The following is a 23233-nucleotide window of genomic DNA, read 5'->3' as shown; positions in this document are numbered from 1 at the left end:
TACAGCTATTTTCTTAGAGGATGCAACTGAAAGTAAAACACAGCTAAAAAAAAAAACCAAGGAATTCATCAAGGAGTAAACTCAATTTGAACGTTACTTCCAAAGTTCGAATGCCATTTGTTATTTAAAACTGTTTTGCTACGTTTCAATGTGTGAACATATATGGTAGTAAATTTCAAAGATATATTTTAATTCACATTTGGCAAGTACTCTCATGTGACTGCACAGAGGGAGAAAACAGAGCACAGACCTGTGCACATTTCCAAAAAAATTAAGAAAATTTTATCTTTTGCTCTTCCAGTGACTGTTCTCTGCAATGTTGCTGATGCAGTGGAAACGCTTTTCACCTGTTTTGAAGTCATTTATAAAAAACCCCCGCCAACAAAAAACACTGAGAAAACAGAGCAGTGCATCAGAAACCTACACAAAGTCATTCAGGGCACTAAGTTTCAGTTTGGTCTTCATGGTTTACTGTCAGCCAAAGGTAAGATGACAATCCAGGATTGTTAAACAAACAAGTCAGGAAAACCCCCTACAAATATATTTTTTCTGTAGCTCTAAGCTGTACAATGAGGAATATGAATTTTGTCTAAGCCACTCGTGATATGCATGCAGTCTAATATAACTAATGGCACAAAACTGAGAAATAACCAAATTAGGTCAGTTCTTTACAACATTGGGACAATCTGAATATCCTGGCAATTCTTCCCTTTTGAAGGGACCTAGACACAGACTAATATGAAGTCTCCAAACACTGACTAATATTTACCAGTCAACAGGCTGTATTTCTACAGCTCAGCCTACACAGCACTGTAACTTCCTATTGCTGATCAAGCCACAAACTCCTTGTTAATAAGCGAGCTGCATCTCATTAATGAAATGTTTGTTAATAAACAAGTTAACCAGTAGGTCAAAGAGCAAAACAAGCATTAGAAATTCACCCTCAACCTTTGAATACAATCTTTCAATTGGTATATGAAAGCACATTAGGCATCCCAGCTCTCATATTCAATTCTCTTTTATTCCTAAGTCCTTTTCAAGTACTCTGTTAGAGCAAAAGGGACCTTCCAATGGGGGGCTGCTGCTGTCTGTATAACAGATACAGCATAGAGAGCTGTTAAGGGAAGTGAAAAATCAGCTGTCTGAAATATGTCTTTAAAAACCTATACAAAGCGAAAACAACCTCTTTTAAATAGAGGGATTTTCCCAGTTCTGGGTAAATTCCAGTTCATGGTAAGCTATAACTAAAATTGTCCCTGAACAACAGCAAAAGAATTTCAAACTAAGTATTCAGGTTGAAAAGTGTCCAGTATAAAGACTGATAGCAATCTTTATCTCCCAGTTAAGACATGTATCTATTGAAATAATTTTAAAGCAGTGTGACATCATCTTATGCAAGTTACACTTGCAACTTCTTAAAATCAAGTAATAGAGCCCTTCAGAATAAACAAATTCTTCAAAAGTAGATAAAGGAAATTTTATATTGAGGGCTAGGGACTTCTAAATTTCTAATAGACTCATTATAAGAAAGCAAATGCATCTATTTTTGTGCTAGATAGATTTAATCCTGACACGCACTTATTTCAATTAAGGGCAAAGTAAGTTTCACTACCCAAAGTGAAATCCTTTCTGTAAGTGGTAACTCTGAATTCATTTGCTTGCTTGGGATGTTAAAACCACACATTCACTTTTACTTTTTACAATGTAGATCTTTAAAAAAGAGCTACCAGCTATATGAAATCAACTTATTTAATTTTAACAGTACTCAAATTAGCCAAGGAAAAAAATATTTTTTAAACTTAAACACACAATCTTTTTTTATCAAAACCAGTAACTACTGCACAAGTGTTTAGATAGTTTACACTACCAACATATTAAAAAAAAAAAAAAGCTAGAGATCATTCCATTAAGTTCTGAAGCGAGAAAACATGAATCCAAATTGCTAAAACAAGTCAGGAAAACTGCAAACAGCTATCTACTTGTTTATGGTTGAATGCTATGGGAAACAATTCAAAATTCTAAGAATAATGTTACCTACATTACACATAACATATGCAGTTGCCCAGGGAAAGGTGGCATTTTTACTTCCACTACTTAAGCTCTTTCAGCTGCCCATAGCTTTGTCAAATGTCTACCATGCAACATGCTGCTCTTCTATCTCCTGCCCATCAGAGACTTCAGTAAAAGTGTTAGGGCTGTTTAAGAATGTGATTTAAAATGATGTGATTTTAAAAGTGAGGTGGAAGAGATTTTACCATTTTAAGTGCCAAAGCACATTACTTTAAGCTTTTTACCTGCATGGTTCTGTTTTCCACCGTTATGGATGAAAAAGCCAAACATTTGCCTGAGGGTCCTTTATGCTGAAAATGTGCTCCTCTAGTCCCTTGGAAGAATCTTTACATTTGGTGAAGCTTTGGCAAAAATTTCAGTTTGCATATGTTCAAGAAAGATATCTGGAACTGGCAGCTGCATTTGTTAACAATTCTGTCTCTTGTGGGCTTTACAGTTTGAATAGAACCACCCTAGGGAATTTCTCCTTCCAGGAAGTGCAGATTACTGTGGCACAAAGAAACGGAGTGTACAGATACTGTTGGTATTGAACAAACACTTAACACCCACCATACAGGCTGACACGTGAGGGAAAGGAAAAAGAAAGGGATAAAACAGAAGCCAAACAATGGAAAGCCAGAACTGACAGGAGCTAGAAGTTAAGAGCATAAGAGCTCAAATAGAGTAGATGAATAGTAGCTGGATGATGCATGCAGAATGACATGGGTTATGAACCCAAGGAACTAGAAACGGTAAGAAAACTGGCCTGAGTAACTGGACATTTGGAGCAAGTGTAGTGTCCATAAAGACCTGGAGGGTGATCTCCCTTACCTACAGGAGGAAAACAGAACCTCTGAATAGCCCATAACTTCCCAATGAGTAGTGTTTCCAGTGCAGCTGTGCTCTGCAGAGGATGGAGAACAGAACCCCAAACAAGAGATGTGGGCACGGGACCTGTCACTGAAAAATTAAGATATTGCTGGGTGTACAGTGAGCAGGGCTGCCAGAAACAGCCATTGGGCTGAATATTAGAGTGACTAAAGCATACTCTTTCCCAGGATATCATCAAGGAGGGGGTAATGTCAGGAGTTTGCAGCATGGGCAAGAGGAAATAACTGAGAAGCCTGTCCAGAGTTGCTAACATTACCTGATGGTTTTATTATTCCTGAATAACTAAGCAGACCCAACCCACACGAAAGAAAATCAGAGGAAGGTGAAGAACTGTACACTGAAGGCAAGGGTAGGTTTTGGGGTGAGCAACCATTGCAAAGTTTGGATAGAAACAACTCTCTTCCACAGAACCTATTTTGTCCATTAATGCATTTTATCAGAAAAAGGAACTGTGAAACACATTGGCCACACATTTCTTATCTTTCTCTTGTGGTCAGTACACCAAGAGGGTGGCAACCCAGCACAATGGATGACTGTTATCAAATGGCAGAGACTTGCTTACATGCTGAAGGGTTCCCTATCACTGACAGACACAGGCCTGTGGTGAAGAAGAGCTGCTTGCTGCACAAACTGATAGGAAACTGCCAGAATATGAAGGATAGTCTCCCAGTAAAAGTAAGGAAACATTATGCTAGAAAAAAAGATTTCACTCCTGTCTGTATTCTAATTTTTTCGTGCTGGTAGGTACGGTTTAAGCCAAAACTTCTCAGACAAAACTCCTTCTGCACTAATTTCTGGTCACTTAATCTGCAATTCTGAATGCTTCCTCACAGCTGCAGGTGAAGCCACCCAGACAACTGAAGGCCTATGTACCAATATATCAAGGTTTCCCAAGATGTACGTGGTGAGATGGGAACAGGAAATCCTCTTTTGATCAACCTCCCTTTGGCCCAGGACCTCATCTTTAAAATTGAGGCTATTGCCACCAATGGACTGCAAGATTATTCTGTATGTCAAATGTGATTTTAAAATTTGAATAATAATTAATTAGAATTTATAGTCAAACTTGCATCACTCTTTCTGACTATTACTCTATCAATGGCTGTCCAGAAGAAGAATACTTCCTTTTAACTTCTCCTCAGATAACCTATACATTCCTTCTCATTTTTGAATGCTCTATTCAACAGGTAGTCAGGAAAGAATATGCAAAAAGCCCAAAGTATGAGGGAAAAGTTCCACCTCATGGGAACATGCTGCAAGATTCATTTCCTAAAAAGAAAAGTGCAGTTCTTGAAGAGAGGATACACCCTTCCTGACAGGGGCATGAGGCCAAATGTAGCCTCCTATTAGGTTCTGGACAGATTTAGTTACTCGAACTCTGGACAAAATGGAAGGCACTGGGACAAAAACTGAGATACTGTCATTTCAACTGACCTGGAGACCATTTTACTGTATCTACTTTCTTGTGATGCAAATCTACTTTTTGTAGGTTCTCTCTAGTCGCAATTGTAGTCCACAGCAAAATATTTATTATTAAATAGCATTTCAAGTACTCATACCATTACTGTATCAACACTTTTTTTGTGGAAGTGGTGTCCTGTACATCTCCAACCTAAAATTTGAACAAAATTTCTAAGCAAGAATATGTGAACATAGCATAGCAATAGTGACATTTTGCCTTTTCCAGGAGAGCAAAATTAAAGGTCACAAAGCTAACTAAGATAACACTGAACAGAAAGCAAGCAACAAGGTTCCTCAGTGCTTGCTCTGGCCACTCTTTCACAACCAATACTTCACAGCATGCAGGGAGGAAGTCCAACAAGCATAAAATAACAATCACTCTTCAAACAACTCTTCGATTGGGGGTAAAACCTGTTTCAAAAGCAAAAGAGGAGAGGGAAAGGGTGCAGTTTCCTGGACTCCAGATAGGGTTTAAAAAATGCCTTGGCCTTATCAAAACTTGAAAGGCTCCACTGTGCAAAACTTCTCACCTCTTTCAGCTGATCAGCACTTCCCCATGATGCTGAGCGCTGATGTGATCTCTTTTCTGCTCCCTCCTCAGCCCAACAGCTGGGTGTCTAAAAGGGAAAAAAAAGAAAATACACTGTACTGAATTCTCCAGGTAAGAAAAACTTTGGAAAAATTACTGCTTTACTCTTTAGGCAGTGTCAGAGTTATGTGAATAAATTTCAGAATCTGATATGCAGCACTAATAATCTCAATAAATAAAAAGAAATATAGAAAAAGTTTTGTAAACTTGCATTTACAAAGGATGAGAACAATGCACATTAACTGAAGAAGAATTCAGAAGTCTGACAAAAAACCTTACCTGGCTGCTCCCACCTGTGGTTTGGCATCCGTGCCTACATTTCACTTAGTGGACAGTTTAGAAAACCACACATTTAAAAAAAAGTGTGAAACAAACTCAAGCCAAGATTCACTTCTCCTACCTGTCATCTTCGACCACTGGACCACAGAACCAATCCCCTCTTGCTAACTGTGACTTGATAAGAGCTTGATACACCTTTTATTATTTTTGGGACCAACTTACATGAGCAGCACAGCGACAGGCAGGCCTTTTCCAGCCATATCTCAAAGCCTTGAAGTCTGGGGACTGTCCTTAGATGTAGGAGCTAAAATGAAACCCCAAAGACTGAGAAGCATTAGAAAGCCCAAACTCTCAACTACTATGCTTATTTGCCACAAGGCTATTATGAAAATTGAGGTTATCCACCAAAATTCCTGAACAAGAGAGTCACAGGAACAATGGAAACACCTAAAATTCAGGAAGAGTTTGGGATAAGAACAATATAAAACTCAGTGCTATATGCACATAAATATAAATCTGTTTATGTTGGGGTTTTTTTCCCCCCAACAGCTCCTACTAGTATTAGCTGAATCCTTCAGAGTTAAGTACACAAGAAATAAAACTGTATCACTGAAAACAACAATTGTGGTTTCTAAGGGAGGGGACCACTGCCGATACTTCTTCTAGGGAGACAAAACCCCAGCCCATAGGACAAAGAGGATCTGGGATCCACATGCCTGTGGGACTTGTTCTCATGTGTTGAAATCCTCCTCCTCCACAGCTTTCCTCACTCTTGCTTCTATCTAGGATCTAGAAGCTTTTGTAGTAGCCACATGGATAATGGAGACTGCTTGTCTGGCTCAGGAAGGAGGCTGGGCACCTCTCTGGAGTGCACCATCAAACCAACACCAACAGCTCCCCACTGCCCTGCAAAGGGAGCTGGGAGCAGCCCCCAGGGCCAGGTCACTCCAGGCCAGCCACAGTACTATCAAGCTCAGAACTGTAACTTCAGAGCACGGGCTGCACCTTCATAACCACCACACTGCCGTGGTATTATAGAGCCTACAGCCCAGCACATAACTCATCAGTGCTAATATTTAATGTATTCTGTATGCACAGGCCTACATAACACTCTTGTGTTTTCTGCCAGCCCTGCACTTTCCATGGTTTTGGTGGGGCTTTTTCTGTTATTTTTACACCACCAGTAATGCCTCAACCCAAGGCCCAGCAAGCTGTGTGGGTGACTAGAAAGCAAAATGGAAAAAAATTAGTCTTGAAGTTTTTCCTGCATGTCCCCAGAAAAGAAAAAATAAGTCCTTACGTGAAAAGCTAACAGTTCTGTGTATTTATTACATGACTCTGTCATGTAACACCCCCTTCTGTTTGGGTCTGGAGAAGAAACCAGAAGATAACGTGGTTATGAAAAAAAAGAATAAAATCAAAATGTAAAAAATTAAAACAGCTACTTGAAACTACCTGAAAGACAAGGCAGTTCCTCAGCCAGGAAGCACTTAACTCTCCTGGTCCAAAGCAGAGACTCTGCCACATGCATGTGCTATCTGTGTCTGTGCATCTGCTTGCTCTGCATTTTAACAGAGCCACCTTCTAAATAATTACTTGGTTTTGCAGACTGGGTACTTACCATCTCCCTGAAATTTGTGTGGAAGACCTTCTGTTGGGTTTAAATATTGGGTTTTTTAAAAACATTGAAACGGTTTGCAGATTTCTACTGAACTAGTGAATATGGGGAAAATTATTTACTTTTTCAAAATCATAGGCTTTCACAATCTGTTACAATTTACTTTGGAATTCAAATTGCTCTCACAATATTTTACTGTATCCCAAGTACAGCTGGAACCATACCCCCACACAACAACAGTGTCTTCTGAATACAGCACTGCTCCACAATTTGGGGAACACCAGGATGGAGCAGAACCAGGCAGTTTGGGGGCTTAAACACTTACCTGTAGTGCAGAAGGGTATACCAGGAATCACTATAAGCTCATATCCTTTCAACTACAGCTTAATAAACTGAAAAGGTATCAATAATCTAAAAACTCAAAGTGACTGTCTCAATAAAGAGAAGTACACTGTTAAAAAACAAAACAAATATGTAGAACACACAAGCCTGGCTGTATTTTTAATAAACACAGATACTGATCCAGATAGCAAGGACAAAACGCAAACCAAGATCAACCCCTGAAGACCTTCATCAACAACACCAGTGGCTCTTAGGAGAGAGATGTGAGAATCCTTATAGTGCAGAGGATTTACTCAGAAATCAAAAATAAAAATCAGAAAATATCTATTCACTTAATACTAAATTTTGTACTTGTTCAAGAATGCTTTTACATTCTATCACTCAAATAGTATCTCCATTAAGACAAGGACTACATGGATGCTTTCAGCCCCTGGTAAGCTAAGTCAAGATACAACCCTGCAAAGCATACATACACAGTATACAGTGGGCAGACTATTAGTGATCTCCAGTTTTACCTGCAGTATTAGATTGCAAACATTTCATGATGTTCCTAGCACAGTACTGAAGTCAAGTGTTATATTTATGTGCTATTTAGAGGCAAACTTTAAAAAGAAAAAGCTTTATAAAAATAATACAGCACAAGCAATTAGTAGAATATTATTGCAAGGTAGTCTTCTTCAAACTTTGAAAATTGCTGCTTGCAATATGTTGAAATCCACATTATATGAAGGATAATTTGGGGTTTGTAATGTCAGTGTTATGTATTGTCATGTATTCAAGCAAAAGCTTTTAAAAAACAAACAGAAGTGCCCCACACCTGTTGCATTCAAGTGGAAATTCTCCTTTTCTAAGTTTAGCTTATGTATGAAGACCTCATATCTCACTTAAATGCTGTCATTTAGATCACAAATAAGATGGGGGTGTGTAGCACCCACAAGCTGTCACATTTCATGGAAATTGTTTTCTCATCTTATTTACAACTTCCACAAAACAGGCTTATCAATGGAAGCCTTCATTTGAAGCTGAAAATGCACTTCTGAAGTGTTAAACATATGAAAGAAAATAATATCAAAGCCAGAACGTAATTCAGAATTGTATTAGAAGAAAAATTTCTGAAACACAAACAAAATCACAGTTGCTGTGCTTCAAGTCAGAGAGAAAGAGTACCTCTCACAGTAAGAGACATCAGGCACTATCTCTGAAGCTGGTAACATTTCAGAGCATCGCACAAGTGATGTACTGAACTTCATGAAGAAGGATTAGTCCTGCAAGGCCATATTAAGAAACTAAGATTTTAGGGGGAGATCCTTGAAATCATTACATAATGCTGCACCTGCAAGACATGGATCCCTTGTTTTCAAGATGTTAAGGTTTGTGGTCCATTTCAGCTGACACATGGGATAGGACACGCTCAGAATGCAACATCTGTTTGCCTTCTTCAGTCTTCACATAAATCACAATTGCCATAGTTCTAACTTACCCAGCCTTGTAGAGATCAGCACTTTTTCCAACACGTTTGGTAATCCAGACTTGCTTTTCCATCCATGCCAGGGACATACAGCTATATTTTTTCCACTTAGATCAGTATGACTGCATAGCATACCAACCTACTTAAATCTAAAATAAGACTGTATTACCTTAAATATCTCCCATTTGTTGCCAGCCCTTCACTCTAATTACTACATCCGGCATGCATTCTGGAACATCTACATTATGTCTACGATCTACAGGGGAAGCAATGAGCTTTTGAAGAATTTCCACATTCAAAAGAAACCAATGGCAGCACTAGAAGATAAAAACTGATGGGTTTTCAGGTATTTCTAAAGCATTCAAAGGCCATCTAGAAACTTTAAGGAGTTAGAAGTCAACTATAGAAGTCACTATAGATGATGACTCTTAAACATCAGACAGGTTAAGTAAAGTTAGAATGACAAATTCTCACTATGACACATATCATATTCCCTGTCCTTTCTGACAATATACATCACTAAAATATCCCATAAAATCAATTACAACTAACACACCAAAAAAAACCCAAAAAAACCTTCATGGAATTGAGCCTCTTTGTTTATGACTGTTAATTTTACACAAAAAAAATCTACCCAGAAGAAAAAAAAAACCAAAGTGTCTAATGAGAGCTAGCTATGTTAAAGCCTTAACCTACCTATAAGAAAAACACAGCCTAGAAACTCTGCATTATTCTCTAGGTTAGAGAGAAATAAAAATTCTGAAAGGCATTTGGCAAACTTTCTTCAGTTGCATTTGTTCCATACCTAATTCTACATACAATGAGAAAAACTGGATTCCAATATAGCTGGATATGTCTGAGTTATCAGTTGGAAATCACTGGATAATAAAAATGCCACTAGGCCATTTGTTCGTTTCTTTGTATTATTTAGATTGACAAAGACTACATGACAAACTAACTGGCAATACTTGCGTTATGAAATCAACATCATGTTTCTTTTTAATCTCTCCTTTTTAGTTTTATAAAAATCTTTTATATTACTTAGCTACTGCAAAATAATTATATTTATCAGCTCTGATAATCATCCTCCAAATGTTTCTGAAGATTCCAAGGTTAGACACGGCCTTTTCAACATTGAGTTGTTCTTTACACTATGAAGGAGGAAAGACTTAAATGATGAAGCATCAAGAAGTGGTGTACAAAATTGTTCCCTCAGTGCTCCCAAGAGACAGAAAAAATGGGGAAAGAAGTTATATTGAGTTTTAAATGGCCTTAATGAAAAGTTCAGATGAGGAGAGGAAAGCAGGACAATGGATGAACTCAGGAAGGGGATCACAAAGTAACTTCCTATAATAGGAAATTTACCTGCATTTCTGAAATACTTAAAACACTACTAAATAAAATTGTATACCTCTGATTATCCAAAACGTGCTGCTCCTTAAAGATCAGCTAGTTGTATGCATATGCACACATACACACACAAACATACATACAGAATTCTGAGAAACACTGAATTGTGGAAATACCACAATGCAGTGTTACAGTATATTTTTCCAAAAGCACACAACCACCTCAGTTCTCTTCTACATTTTCAGACAAAATACTTGGGGTAAGTAAGAGGCACACAGAAGTAAGAACTGTAGTTCCTATTCTCCAAGACACGAGAGAAACTAAACCAAACAAAATTCTGCTCCCTCCCTTCTATTATTATGAAGAAACATTTTGTTCACGAGTATTATATACAAGTTGAAAGAATTTAAGTGGAAACAAGGACTTGGAATAAAGCTCATTAAAGGTTCATCTGACCACCATGAAGACGAGAAACTCTCTTTTTTTAAAAACAAGAATTCTAAGAAACTTGGAACAGCCATAATCACCACCTTAACCAAACAGCACAAAATTTGGATTTTAGATTAACATTTAATTAGGAACAAAATATACCCTTGAAAGAGAAATAATTATTCCACCTACAATGTAAGTTATGCTGACAGCATTGTTCAGGAATTTAGAAGCAAAATGAGAGATAATTTTTTCTCCAATGAAACATGCTCATACAGAAAAATCGTTTATTGATTTTCATTAACTTCTTTTTATTTAACTTAATTTGCTATGCATGAATCCTATCAACAACTTGGAACTCATCCTTAGTTCTTGAAATGAGATATACTTCAAACTACACAGAGCTCAAACAACAAAATCCCAGACACACACCAAAACATATGACAAGCCTTCCTAGTGAGCATTTTATTTGGGAGTAAAAAACAAACAAAAACCACCAAACAAAAAAAGCCCTCCAACTGGAAATCCCTGTGCATATCAATACACTTGTTCCATTTTACATATTCATAGTCCCAAGTACTGACTCAACTTAAGCACTGATAAATGTTTGAGTCTGGCACCATTTGAATAAAAAGACAGCTAATAGAATTCCTTGCTGGAAGATATCCACAAATGCAAACCTTCAGATCTCCCTGCTCCTACCCCTTTGAAATAATACTTCATTTTGGAATGACAACAGTGTGCTTTTCCTATCTTTTATACTTGATTATGCTGAAAAGGTAAAACTCCACTTTTAGTTTCTGAATGAGGCAAAGGGAGGCAGCCAAACATTCACATAACCTGAACACTTATTTGAGCTCACTAGGAAAGCAATTTTACTGCCAAATACTTGAAGCTCAAATATTTATAGAATAGTTTGTTTATCTTTTCTGTAACTAGTTAAAAGCTTTGTTTGTGAATGTTTAAATACTCTAAATTTTCTATTCATAAGGGTATTTGTAAAGATTGATATGGATATGTGTTTTGAGAGAGTGGTTAGGAAATACAGTAACTACAAAGCATGCTACTGAAAATCTCCTGAATGGAAATTATGCTTTCAAAACACAAATACTTTTAAGTCATAGAATTGTGAAAGGAAGGCATCTTGAAAATGAATCCAGGCTTAAGGGCTTTTTAGGTAGATCTTTTGTGACAGTAAATATGACTGCTGTTTTTTGGCTAAAACTGTCTCATTTCAAAATAAGCAGGATATGAAGACAGCCTTTTCCAAAGGGTCCTCATTACAGCTTCTAAAAATTTTCTTGGAACGTTTTAATCATCAGTTTCTCAAATTCATTAAGACTCCTGAAACATACAGATCCTTTTTTTTTAATTCTCTAAGCATTCTGTGCTTATCTTTACCCCATCAAAGGGCTTCCTGTGTTGCATGACACCATATTTTAGAGATGAGGAAACTTCTATGTACATTCTAACTTGTCCTGAAAAACTCAGTATTACACAGAAGACTATAATCATAGAATCTATTTCAAGACCCATGATAACTATGGATCAGAATCATGGCACAAGAGATAAGCAACTGATTTAACAACCAAACCTACATGGCCTGTTAGTTTGAAAATCTAACTGAAGAAAGCTAGTTTCTTCTAGTTTCCAATTCAGATTGGAAGACAAACTCAGATGGCTTATTCCAGACCCCAAAATCACTACTGAGAAAAACAAGAATACAGCTCCTTTGATAATAACTGGGGAGGGGTACAATACATACAATTATGTATTTTTAATCTGTTTGACAATGATCATCTTTGTGGGCAACAAGTTCCAGCACAAAGAGGAAGCAGGCAAGAAAGAACATTCACCTTTCTAGTCAGAGCAGTGGAGCAGTAGAATGCCCCAGCAGCCTATCTGCCAGAGGGTCCTGCTAAGGACAGACCCCTCAAGAGAATCTAAGGCTATCACAAGAGTATCAGGCCATGAATAATCTCAGTGGCCTTCCCTCAGCCCTACACACAGAGTTTTTTGAAACTGACAGATTTATTACAATGATTTAGCAAAATCTTTAGTTTGTTAGCTACTGCTATACAGACTCTTTTTCTTAAATAACAGCACAATTTTGCATATAGCAGCTTCAAAATAAACCAGATAAAAGGCTGAGATTGATATCTGCTCATTTAGCCTCAATATATCTGCCCACAATGAGAAAATTATTTTTAACAACTGTTTTCTAAAAGCATAAAAATATTATCGTTGCATACCACGTTACTGCATTAGCACCAATTAAAAAAAAACTACTGTAACTTAGTTCAGGGTTCCATATATAATAAAGTGAATCCACATTTGTTCAGAATTAAATTGAGTAGACATGAATTATATGAAACATCTTTGTTGTCTTGTTTTACAGCTTTTACCTGAGTAGATTTATCTTTCATACATGAAGGGTAGTGTACATGGGGATCACGTGGCCACTGTCCTGTGAGGTAAGGTCCTGTTATTGTGTCCAAAGAAGAAGTTCGCCTTATGGTACCAGAAGTTCTGATTTGCTGGGATTTTGGCCTGTCCACTGTAGAAAACCAGAACAAAATCAACAAAAAAGTCAGGCTAAATTTGACGTGAAATGTTAAAAGCTAGCTATGACACATAATGGCAAGAACATATCAGAAATATGTTTTGTCTAAATGCCAAGCTGAAAAGAATGCCATCACATCAAAGCAAATACGTAAGACAAAAGAGAAAAACAAATAGAAAAGGGAAAATTTAACAGTTACAAAAACCTCAATGCTCCAGGTATTCATATCTGCAAAGAGCTGGGCTACTTATGCTATGTATTTTCATCAGCAAAAAACATCAATCAAATTTAAATACAGTGATGATGCAACTCAGGGAAGTCAGACATGCAGAAATAGAAAATACAGCATAGCACGTTTTAAGTCAGCTTGCTTAGCCTTCTAAATACTAAAATACAAATCATGGAATAAATTGTGGTTGTTAAGAGGACACATATCCACTTTATTCTCTTTTCCATATTATTTCATAATTTAAATCAATTTAATGTTATTTACAAGATCCCACTGCAGGCCTTAGCAAGCTGAGAGTGCGACTCTGGCCAGAGCACCTGCCTTGTTTGCTTTCATTCATCACTGTGCCTGCAGTCCTTAACTCCTCCCTGTACTTCTCTCACCATAGACCCAGATCATGGAACACTTTTTCTTGCATTTCATTTGGAGAGCAAAGTGCAGGGTGATTCACAAGGTTGATGTGGGAAAGAAGGGTTTTACAGCATGCTCTCTGGATTGTCTTTGCTTTGTTCTTTAGGCAAAATTACTTCATATACTCATTTTCTAGACTTCACATTAGCCAACCTAAGCCCTACATGGCAGCTACTGCCTGTTTCACTCATCCCTACTAAAAGGAATTCACAAATGAGATAACTTCCAAGTTAGTCATGTGCTATGCACTGATCTGACCCACCTAAAGCCTACACACTGCTCAGAATGTGAGAGCAGACTTGGTGGCAGACTTCCGAGTCCAAACATGGCCACTGGCCTCCACAAGTATTTTCTATTTGTGTATCACCTAGAACTGATGGATCTCTAATGGCAGAGTCCATCATCAATGTGATTTATAGCATTCAGCACAATTAGGCTATAGCTTGCACTAATACAATAGTATGATATATGAAGACAATAATGATAAAACAGACCGTTTTAGACAAATATAGACCTGCTGAAACACTGCATTAGCTACCCATTTTAGGTGAAGAGTCCTAAATAATGCTGTGAATTGGACATGACATAATAGATCATGCTGCCTTTCATACTATAATTATTTTCACTGCCATATCTATAAATCAAATCCCTACTAATTCAAACAGATCCATCCTTATAGGATTCCAATTGTGACAAATCTGCATTTTAAGAAAGATCCTTGAACTATTAAAAGTAAAGAAGTCTGAAATCCAAAATAGAGATGACAAATTTAAAAAATTAAACTAGTGTTTACATTTGCATTGAAACACAAGTATACCTCATGGGTAAATAGCCACAAAGAATTCCTCCAACCTTCCCTGTCATGCTATGGCACTATGCTCCTCTCTCCACCCAAGTTTTGGAAGTTCCTCAAAAAACACCTTTTAAAACAAGTCAGAAGCAATGCTCAAGACAGTGTTTGAAGATGAGGAAGTAATGACTAATCCCAAGAAAACACAAGCCCAAATAACACAACAAAATATATACAACCAGACAATTAGCTAAGGTTTGTAACTTGTTCTACACCTAGAGGAAAGGCAACAGAAATCCCAACATTAGTAACTGAAATAATGCCATTAAAGCTGAAGAGAAACAAACACCACCAAAAATTACTAGTTCTGTTTTTCCATAGGCATCTTGGAAGTGGACTGCAAGACACTGTCAAGCTTTAAAGATGAGAGAAGAAAAAGTCCAAGATGTGGTTTCCAAATCACATTCATCAATGTTTCTCTGAATTACAGGAAACAAACAACTTCTCAACTACATAAACCAATTCAAGTTAACACTAATTTAATGTCATCCCTATTTCACCGCTGTGCTCCTTCCATCTCTTTTGAGATGGATTTAATGTCATCCCTATTCCACCATATCTGCGCTCCTTCCATCTCCGTTGAGATGGCATGCACAGATGTGTGAATCCACTTGGCAAAATAATTCACTGAATTAAACATAATGAAAACTAAAGTGCAACCCCATCAAGTCATAAACAGAGAGTTTTCCCCATTATGGCAGAATTGGCACAACATAAGGGGCAAAAACCACCAGGAGTGCTAGAACAGTAGCAGCCCTGTGGTCTGTTCAATAACAGTTTTGGCTCCTCATCTTTTATGACGCATTATTACATAATAGAAAATGAAGGAGAAGGGCTCCATAAGCACGACATTTGAAGGAACTTCTGCAAATTAGCATTTGACAAAGTAATGTACAGTAATGTACTCAGACATGATGGGATGCCCTGGAGAGCATCACTGGACTGGACCCCAACAGTGGCAGATCAGATCAGTTTAAGTAGTTTTCCAAATATCAGAACTGGTCTCAGGGTTTATTTCTTGCTTTTCTCACTTCATTATATGTCTGGATTCCCACTACTCTAGGGAGCTACTATATAACACTTCTTCCCAAATTTTCATTATCAATGAGATATTGATGCTACTATCATGAATATCCTTCCCCAGCCCAAATCACTTTCACTGGCTGGTAACCTCATGCTCCAGTTTTCTCTGAGAATCAAAATACCTGAAGTGCTTAAACAGCTCCTGAAGATAGCCGTCAGACTTCAGCATTCAGAAAGGCTTCAACAATATTACGAAATCTCTAAAATTATAGACTGATTTTATCCAAGTTCCAGACTAAAACTCATCTGACACTATCCTCTGCGAGTAGGAATGGATTTTACTGCAGTGCTAAATCAAAGGATTCTGTTGTCTTAGTCAGTGACAAGCAAGACATCTCACATGAAACTCAGCTCTACCTCCAGAATAAGCAAAGTTAAGATCACAGCATATAAGCAGTGTAACATTACCTGAGGAAGTTATCTAGAAATTAGAAAAGCAAGCCATATGCTTGCAGCAAGGCAAGATACCTCATGACCACTGAGATTGGCTTGGTTGAGCATGACGATAATAACGCCCAGGTTGTGGGTTTGATGCATGTATTGGCTCTTCTCTTAAGAGTGGGACTCAATGATCCTTGTGAGTCCCTTCCAACTCAGAATATACTGTGATTTTATGTGTTATTTAAAATGTGCCACAAGTTTTAATGGCATGTATTTAGGACAAATTGCTATACCATTCTACTTACAAATGTTACACAAAATGTCACAAAGGTCCACCTGAATACTACAGCTGGCAAAATTCGGCATGATCATACCTCCCAGCAGGAAGCAACTAAAATAACCTGCATGAAATCACGATTCTGCATGCTGCATTGAGAGCAAAGAGAATTCCAGTTATACCACCTAGACTGACTGAAAAAGGGTTTTTTTCTGACAGTTTTTTCTCTGACAGCAAGAGCCTAACACAACAGCTCTTTTGAAAGGGACATGGGGCTCAAATAAAACCATCTGCTGCAGCTCTAAAATGAAGACCTTGCCTTCCCATCTAGGATAGAGGCAGCTAACCTGCACATAATATGAAAGCCATGTTCACAGTCAATTTTTAGCTTAAATAGCTTTGTACCACATGTGCAGTGAGGAAAATCACCTGCAACAGAACAGCAAGACTGCCAGCTAGCATTTGTAACACTAAAAAAACTGGTTTAGCTCAATCCACCAGAGCTCATCTATCCATCTTCTCTTCCCATGTTTCTTTCAACAGTTAGCAAATCCAGTTAAAATTTGGGCAGAACTTTCCCATTCACGTACTTGAATAGATATAACTGATTTTGAAGGATTTAAATTATCCTAAGAATGTCAGACAGCACCAACTCCTCTCAAAATGACTTAAAAACATGAAATAAAAATAAAATTTATTGTTCTCCAAAACTAGGAGTATTGTCACCTCACTATTGATGTCAGCTAATCATCACACTGTCCTTTCAAACGATTAGACAACATTCTTGATTTCTTTTCTCTACAGTTCTTCTTAAACTAGTAACTCGAGACACCACGAAATATCAGTACTAAATTCCACAATAACTTTCTATGAGATGTCATTTCTTTCTAGTTTAGTTGCTAGCACCCTGCACAACCTTTTGGTCACAAGCTACTAGTGAAATGAGTCCCAAGCTTAGGACTCATCCATTCCTGAAGAATTTCAGATTTTATCTAGGAAATAAATACCAACTCCAAAAGCATTTTCTCCAAAAATACTCTTGGGAAGACTCCCTCTGATGGATATCCTCGTCTGCTTAAAGCTATTTTCAAGAGCCACAAAGTCAGAGTTCAAGCAGTCTGGCCCAAAGGATATTCAGAGACTGCATATACCACCATAAAATAGCATCAAATATTTCTAGGACGTTCCTACCAGATATGACAGCAAATTTACAACAATCTACCAACCCAATGAGATGCAGAACTGATAGTGTGAATGGTTCTTAAATAATGAATTATGTGGGAATGCAGTCTAGGATCAAAAACTAGAAATGGAAAGCTGAAGGAATGGTGGCCCACAGTGACCCATAAGAATGATGGCCTGACATCACTTAGGTCACATTTCCCACAGCAGCTACTGATGACTGTCCTCCACCTACTTAAAAGTCGTCTCTCCTGTTACACCTTGTAAAAGCATAAAAAAGGGATACCTTCTCTCTTGCTTACTTTGGACAGTGACTGCCTGAGTACCAAAAAAGCAGACTTCTAGATTCAAGAGGACTCCGTCTCTGAAGAGTCTGGTCAAGGGAGGGTTTTTTTTATTTTTTGTTTGCTTTTTAAGCAAGTATATAATGACACTGTACTGATACCTGAATGTGTATCTGATTAGTCTTTCCTGCTCTGATTATGTAGGTAGACGGTCAAACTGGTGCGCGTTTAATTTGCAGAACTTGTCTCTATGACTTTGCCAGAAAAAAGACTGAATAATGGGGATTTAGAGGCCACTCTAAAAAAATATTTCAATCTTCATTCTCAAGAAGGCTTTTCTCTTGTAATTGGAGCCAAAATCTCTCATGAAAAAGATTAACAAGGGATTTGGGGTCCCCTGAAGTTTTACTCCAGAGAAGCAAAGAGATCTATTGGCTCAGAAGACATTTTCCAGTTGCCAGTGACTGACAGACTTGTTTCTGACCCAATCTGTTAACTGGCTGCATGACTGCATTAATAGTTCAGAAAGGTGCAGAGCAACAAAGAGCATGCTGTTCGCCATGTACTGCTCATACAAAATAACAAAAAATAGGATTTTAAGTAGGATCTTAAAAAAACCCACAGCACCCTTTTATGTAATTGAAAAGAAAAACCATTAAATTACCACACTTTTCCTTCATAATTTCAAATTAAATAGCCTAATCTCTTTAATAGCTTAAAACATAACAAAATACTAGTGTTTTCAAACATTTAAAAGGCAGTACAGTGTTTTGCTACCAAAATGATAATTCTAAGAGAATATAAGAAGAGACAGTCTTTTAAAGTAACTTTCTGATACATCTCTAAAGTACTTCACATTCAGCTCCCTAAAATGTGTTTTCACTATGTGCACCACACTGGTTTTGGTTCGGTTGTATCAACTTCAGAAATTATTCCCCAGTTTCTATCTTTAGAAATCAAGAGAGAGAATGACTAAAAATGAAGAGGGATGACATTCTGAAGTTACTATTCTAAAGAGAGACACAATCCACTCTAATTTCCTCTCACTATCTTAATTGAAGGGGGAAAAAAAGGTCAGCACAGAGCAGCACCATAATCTAACCAAGGCTTCAACAACCAAAACTGAACAAGCAGAAACCAGGCTACTTCTTGAGAGCAAAGATCTTCTCAGAGGTCCACGTCCATGCGCTTTCCACATCCAGAATTCCTCAGGGAGGAAAAAGAAAAAACAAAAAAAAGGGGGAGCCAGTCTTCCACACAGATCATTTTAGAGCCTGGTAGTCAGGGCAGATTTGGTTTTGACAAGTGTTTGACAATGTTTATGAGAATTCAGACTGAACTGCAAGAAGCAGAAGTCTATCAAGATAGGACATCACCTATACTGGGAAAACAACATAAAACAAAACCAGCTTGTTCCATCAAAGGAAAACTGTACACACACTGTCCCACAGTAAGGGATTTAGGAATCAACTATATTAAGTTATCTTTTATAGCTATGACTAAGTCATCTAGAAAGGGAAGAGATCTTCGCTAAGTCACCGTCCAACCCATAGGTTAAGGCATTTCCTTCCATAACAGAGGTTTCATGCACAACTCTCAAGGACGTACAGCTCTGCTCACCTAACCACACAGGAAGGCACAGTGGCAAGGCTAGTATGGATACCAGAGGAAGTTGAACACATGGATGAATTTGTAGGCGTTTTTCACTGCATCTACAGTTGGCTGAAAGTTCTAGTTGCCTATGCATGTCTCTGTAAGGTCTCTGCCTCATATCCCTTATTCCCCCCAACCACAGGTCAAGTAAAATGTGACTATGAATATCTTTCAGAAGTCAGATTTTGTTCACAGCAAAACTCCCCTGTTTAAAATCAACATTATCCTTAGAGATCAAACACAGAAAGAACGCTCTAATCTCCAAAAGAAAAGTAAACAAACCATATGGCAGAAAGTTTCAGCCCGCTAAAACTAAACTATTCTTCTAACGAGGATTACTGCTGGCATGTATAGGACCTGAAGGATTTAATGTCACAAAAGCCTGCTTTGTTCAACATATGTAACCTACACACTTGCACTCTTCTAGCAGGATGACAAGTAGGTAAAAAAACCCAAATTCCAAACCTTTCAGGTTTTTATGTATTTCATGCTTTTAGGATATTTTTTTTTTAAGAGTATTACTTCAAATTTAAATAATACACAAATACCTAAACTTAGTATCATTTAATGAAGTATCTAAAAAGTGTTTGTACTATAAAGTTAAGACAAATTTGATTTGAGCTCAGCAGCTAAGTGCTTGGGAAAAAGCACTGAAACAACCATCTACTAACTGCTGGGTACTTCAGCAGATACAGTGAATGTCCCTCCTTTTAGTTCATTAATTTAGATCTGCTGAATCATCTATTCTATGTATCCAATATTGGGAACCAAACTGGGAACCAAGAACAGCACTAAAGCTTGGGGTGCTATTTTTTCTTCCAGTATATTAATAATTAAAATACTGAAGGTCATTATAAACACACAGAGTTGATTCAGTAATTGAAGAACATTTTTTTCAAATAAACTTGATGATTTGAATGGATTTTTTTGTTGTTGTTATAAGATGTGTATAAGATATAGAAAGTGAAGGTTTTATAAACCTTTAATTCTTTTTTCCATCAAAATGCAGCTGGACATAATAATGAGTAAAACAAATCAGAAGGCACAACTCACCATTTTCATAATCAAAGTACACAAAGAGCTGTAATCAATGCATAGAAGCTATACAATGCCATCATAATGATCACCGATTATTAGAGATAGAAAGCATTCTCCTAGCTAGAGCAAATTACACTGAACAAGAACAATATATTTTTCTGGAAAAAAAAATGAAAAATAGAAATGAAAAACCAGATTAAAATTGATTGCCTAAATGAAAGTGCTCAACTTTGATGATTAAATATATTATCTTTTTATTATCAGTTAAGACATAGAAACAAAGGCCTAGAAACAACTTCCTAAATTTGGAGCCCACTTCGCAGCTATCACTGACACAACACATGATCACTTCAAAACAGAGTACAGTCCATCTTACAGCAGGTATTTGTCCTCACAATTCCTACTGGAAAAATCACCCAGAAACTTCTTCTGTCCTGATGGTTTCAAGTCTTCTTACAGTTTAATATATAAATATTTACACTCTCAAACCAATCCACCCGCTCATTCCCTGCCTTGCTCACCTGGATTCTGACAACGCAACTGTATTTTAATTCACATTTCTTCTAGCATCACACAGTTAAACTCCTAACCTGTGAGTCCTTCTCTGAGTCAGCTCCAGTTTGACTTTACCGTTCTTGAACTGAGGAGCACCAAAAGGGTGTGCAGTACACCATTTAATGCCTCAGCAGCCCCTGTGTGGCTGACTGCTCTTCGTTTAAGACCAGACCTGTGCCCACAAGTTCTTTAGTTACTTCATGTTGGCAGTTTAGAGATCTCACCATCATCCAACTCCACCCTACAGAATTTTCAAAGTAGATTCTCCTCCTTTGAGGAAAAGATACTCTCATCAAGTACAACCCCACATACGTTAACTTCCACTTTTTACCTTTAAATCTAATTTTTTTAACTTATTATTTCAATTCCCATGGTTCTTAAACTCTTTTTGCATAATCTTCCTGTCTGCCAATTAAACCTCTCAATATTCATCAATGGTTTCATCACCCTAATTTCAAAATTTGCCTAAACAGATAAGATCTACTTCCCATCTAGGAGAACAGTTTTCTCATCAAAACAACCAGGTTAGCATGACACCACTTGGAAAGCTCATTTTGCACTTTAACATCTCTCCCTGGTTTCCACCATCCCTTCAAAATTCTTCAAAAGTTTCACCAATAGCTCTCTGTACTCTAGAGCTGCACACAACATGTTTTAAACATCAGCATTGATGATGATGTACCTGCTATACTCAGGAGGTTTCTATTCTCAAATGATGTCACTCCTACTAACAAGACTGCCTCAGAAATCTGAAGGCATCAACTTCAGAGTAGGCATTTCTAGAATCCTGCAATGGAGATCTCTAAATGGACTTTACTGAAATATGCAACCTGTATTTATCACAGTCTTGGTAATTCCTAATTCCAAATTATCCTTGTCCCTTGCAATTTCAGGTTTTTTTCATCTTTCTGGGTTAAAAATCACCATCCTTATGGAAAGTGATTTCTTAAGACTTTTTTCTGGTGAGTGCAAAGTATTGAATAAATATCTCTGTTATTTCCTCTGAGACTGTAGCTACTACTCCTTGGAGCTGACTTTGAAACCATACATGCTAGCCAAACAGTTTCAGATCTTTTTTTCTTCATAACAAATGGTTACAACTTTTTCCTCATTTTTCAATCTCCATGTTTCTATTATCTGTCTTGAAGCATACAAAGTCCAAGTCTGTTCATGTTTTAACAATTCTCAGCTAAGGTCCACGTTTTGATTGGTAACATGACATTCTTTCCTCAGTTCTTCCTGCTGTTTCTTGCAGGCTCTCTGATTATTCCAAGCAGCCTTTTCAAGGTAAGTGTGTCCATGCAAGTAGATGACATCCTTGAACTTTTCTGACATCTGAAAGACTCCAATACTATTAACATTTTTTATTAAAACAGATTGTATTCAAGGCAGAGAAACCCTGTTTAGTCAAATTTTCAAGCTACTTTACTCCAAATTCACAAATTTTAAACAAACCTCTATATAGGATTTTTTTTGTTGTATATGCATGCAAATTTGCATGACTAAACAAAGGTTAGATCTAATATTTATTTTATGTGCAGCACCAGCACACCCATTTTTTCTGCTTCTCCCAAATTTTGAGTTGTTACAGTTGGTAATTCCTACCTTCAATGTGGCAAGTCTAAGTTTCTACTATAAACCTTGCTGTCAAAAGATCTCCCTGCATCCTTTATATTAAAGGCTATACACACTTCTAAACAAAATCATGAGTCTCCAAGCATCTAAATAGCCTGGTTCCTTCTTTGGAAGAAATTAAGGTAGATCTATATAACAGTTTTACAAAATATTTTAAATAATATATGAACTGCACACTTTGCTAAACAAATTGTTCTGAAACCATGACCCTCTCTTTCTACAGCAACACCCGAAGTTTATATGGATCTTCCATGTGGACAATATCCTACATTTGAGTATGTGTCTCCAGTCTCTTCCTTGTATAGGTATTTCTCAAATACACATTACTTTTAAACATACATGAGTTAATTACATTTTTGCCCATGAGAAATTTTTCTCTTCCAGATTAGGCCTTTTCCCTGCTCCCTTTGAAAAGAACAGCAAGTATTTCAAAAGTATTTTATGGTTTCTTTGTAGGTGAAGAAAACATTGCAAAGATGATTATTCCAGGCAGGGTATCAGGTACAACAAAGGAGCCACTCACGGTGAAATAGCAGAGGAATTGGAGTATGAGAGAAAGGAAGTGTGGTATTCCACTATCAATTGCCACAATTAAGCAAACACAGCTATCAGTTAA

At 37.3% G+C, this 23233-nt stretch overlaps 1 protein-coding gene across 4 annotated transcripts in view; it reads right to left on the bottom strand.

Annotated features, from left to right (window-relative positions):
* Window positions 1-23233, bottom strand: part of GLCCI1 (glucocorticoid induced 1) — a 54162-nt gene that overhangs the window by 21496 nt on the left and 9433 nt on the right. For all 4 annotated transcript variants that reach the window (XM_058832192.1, XM_058832194.1, XM_058832195.1 and 1 more), the window contains exons 2-3: window positions 12882-13033; window positions 4932-5018 (exon numbers count right to left, since the gene is read on the bottom strand). In XM_058832192.1, coding sequence (XP_058688175.1) covers window positions 4932-5018; window positions 12882-13033 — 239 coding nt within the window. The remainder of the gene's footprint in view (window positions 1-4931; window positions 5019-12881; window positions 13034-23233) is intronic.

Source organism: Poecile atricapillus, chromosome 2 (genome assembly GCF_030490865.1).
Source record: "Poecile atricapillus isolate bPoeAtr1 chromosome 2, bPoeAtr1.hap1, whole genome shotgun sequence".
Classification (NCBI taxonomy): domain Eukaryota; kingdom Metazoa; phylum Chordata; class Aves; order Passeriformes; family Paridae; genus Poecile; species Poecile atricapillus.
This window is presented reverse-complemented; position numbering and strand designations above follow the sequence as displayed.